Source organism: Acanthisitta chloris, unplaced genomic scaffold (genome assembly GCF_000695815.1).
Source record: "Acanthisitta chloris isolate BGI_N310 unplaced genomic scaffold, ASM69581v1 scaffold3439, whole genome shotgun sequence".
Taxonomy (NCBI): domain Eukaryota; kingdom Metazoa; phylum Chordata; class Aves; order Passeriformes; family Acanthisittidae; genus Acanthisitta; species Acanthisitta chloris.
Genome location: NW_008689643.1, coordinates 1 through 2,012, shown reverse-complemented (window position 1 = coordinate 2,012; position 2,012 = coordinate 1). Strand labels below are relative to the sequence as shown.

Here is a 2,012-nt window from a genome sequence, read left to right as displayed (position 1 = left end):
CCCTACAAAGGGACATGCAATGGGACAAAAAGCAGCTGCAGACACAGAAGGGAGATGTGAAGCTGTGTCCTCCATGCCATGCTGCACCCTGGCAGGCTGTGCCTGGGACCTTCTCCTTGGTTTTCCTCCCATTCAGAAACAATTCACCCTGATAAACTCATGTGTATTGCCTCCTTCCCCTGCCACACTCTTGTTCTCTCTCCTCTCTCCTTTTTTTTTTTTTTTAATCTGCAAAAGTCTTTCTGTTTTTCTAATAATTGGCAGCAGAGGTGCAGTTTCTCCCCTCTTTTAAGTGATGAATAGTTGGCCTGAGATCAAAGCCAAGCCCTTGTGGTTTCTTGGCTGCCACAAAAGGGCGTTGGAGCTGGCGCCGAGCCCAGCGCCGCGATAGGCATTTGGGTGAGGTGCCAAGCCAAGGGTCGGTGGCAAAGTGTCTCTACATGTCCTTCCTCTGAGCTCATCCAGTTGTCTTTTGTGTGTGTTTCAGGCCAACAACCAGCTGAAGCAGGCTGAGAAGGAGTACAGCCAGAAGCTGACCAAATCCTCGCAGGTAGGTAGCGAGGAGACAAGAACCTCAGGTGAATCTATTTGGAGACTTGATGAAAAGTGGAATTACTTCTGCTGTTAAGTGTATGTCTTGACAACCAAGAGTTCCCAAACCAAACATTCAGTGTCTTCCTTGCACATTTTAACCTTCCAAAAACCACAGAGCCTTAAGCTGACTAGAAGAAGCAGGTGGGTTTTTTGGAGTTCTAAAGTTATCGTAGAATCATAGAGTCAACCAGGTTGGAAGAGACCTCAAAGATCATCGAGTCCAACCCTACCATGGTTATCAGACCATGGCACTAAGTGCCACATCCAGTCTCAGCTTGAAAACCTCCAGGGAATAGAATAGACCTTAAAGATCATCAAGTCCAACCCTACATGAATTTCATCTTTATTATCTCCTGAGGACCCAAGAGGACTGAGTCCTCCTTCAGTCACTGGGAGAGGAAGGTGAGGTGCTCCATCAACCTGCACATCTCCTAGAATCAGGAGCAGTTGCACAACCAGGAGTTGTATTTTGTGTTTCAGGTGGTGTCACCCACACAGCTGATGGTGGGACAGCAGCCCCAACCATGCTGTCTTCATTTTTATCACTTCTCCTCACCAGTTCTGCACTTCTGCCCAAAACAACACCTTGAAGAACATCAGTGTCCTGAAAGCAAACTGGTGTTGACTTAAATTTTTGTTCTTCAGAGCAGTCTTTTGAACACAGAAGGCAAAAATGCATGTTGAATTTACTTGTGTACTTAAAAGTGATAAGACAGGATGATTTTTAAATGCTTCCCCTTTCAGTTTGACTGACAGGTAGTACTGAAGTGTGAAAAGTGATGGAGATGCAACCAGAAGTTAAGCTTTTAATAATAAGAAAATGGCCACGAGGATTTGTGAGGAGGTGTCATTCTTCTCATTCCTCCCAGCCACAGCTGAGCCTCTGCCTGGGACTGCAAACTGTGTTTGCAGCCAATGATCTAATAATGTTCTTTTAAAAGCAATAAAAACTCTACAAAAAAAGGGTTTAGCAGCCTCTAAACTAGGCAGAAGTGATCAGTGAGACAATAACAAGAAACTGCAAACTTTACTGTTTTACCAACACTGTAAATACTTTAAAACTCTTTATTTGAGCTTTTCAGCTCCTTTCAGTCTTATTCTCTACAACACTTGTCCAAAATTGTGACTTTAGTCATTTCAGTGACATTTATTGGACTGTCATGTTTTTTACCCTGCATTTTTTGAGACTGCATTTAGCAGAATGATAAATATGTTTTACATTACATTTCTCTAATTGAACATGTATTTTCTGCACATTTATTTACATACAGACAGATTATGGTGTCTCTGTCCTTGGAGATACTTAAAACCTGATTTGACTGGACATGATCCTGAGGAACCAGCTCTGAATGACCCTGGTTTGAGCTGGTCCCTTCCACCCTCCCCAGTTCCATGATTCTGTGATAATTATGAATTTT

At 43.2% G+C, this 2,012-nt stretch overlaps 1 protein-coding gene across 1 annotated transcript in view; it reads left to right on the top strand.

Annotated features, from left to right (window-relative positions):
• Positions 1-550, top strand: part of LOC103808684 (centrosomal protein of 112 kDa-like) — a gene marked incomplete at both ends in the record, with an annotated part of 83,818 nt that extends 83,268 nt beyond the window's left edge. The window contains one exon of the mRNA XM_009081487.1: positions 488-550. Within this exon, the coding sequence (XP_009079735.1) occupies positions 488-550 (63 nt within the window). The remainder of the gene's footprint in view (positions 1-487) is intronic.
• Between the last annotated feature and the right edge of the window lie 1,462 nt (positions 551-2,012).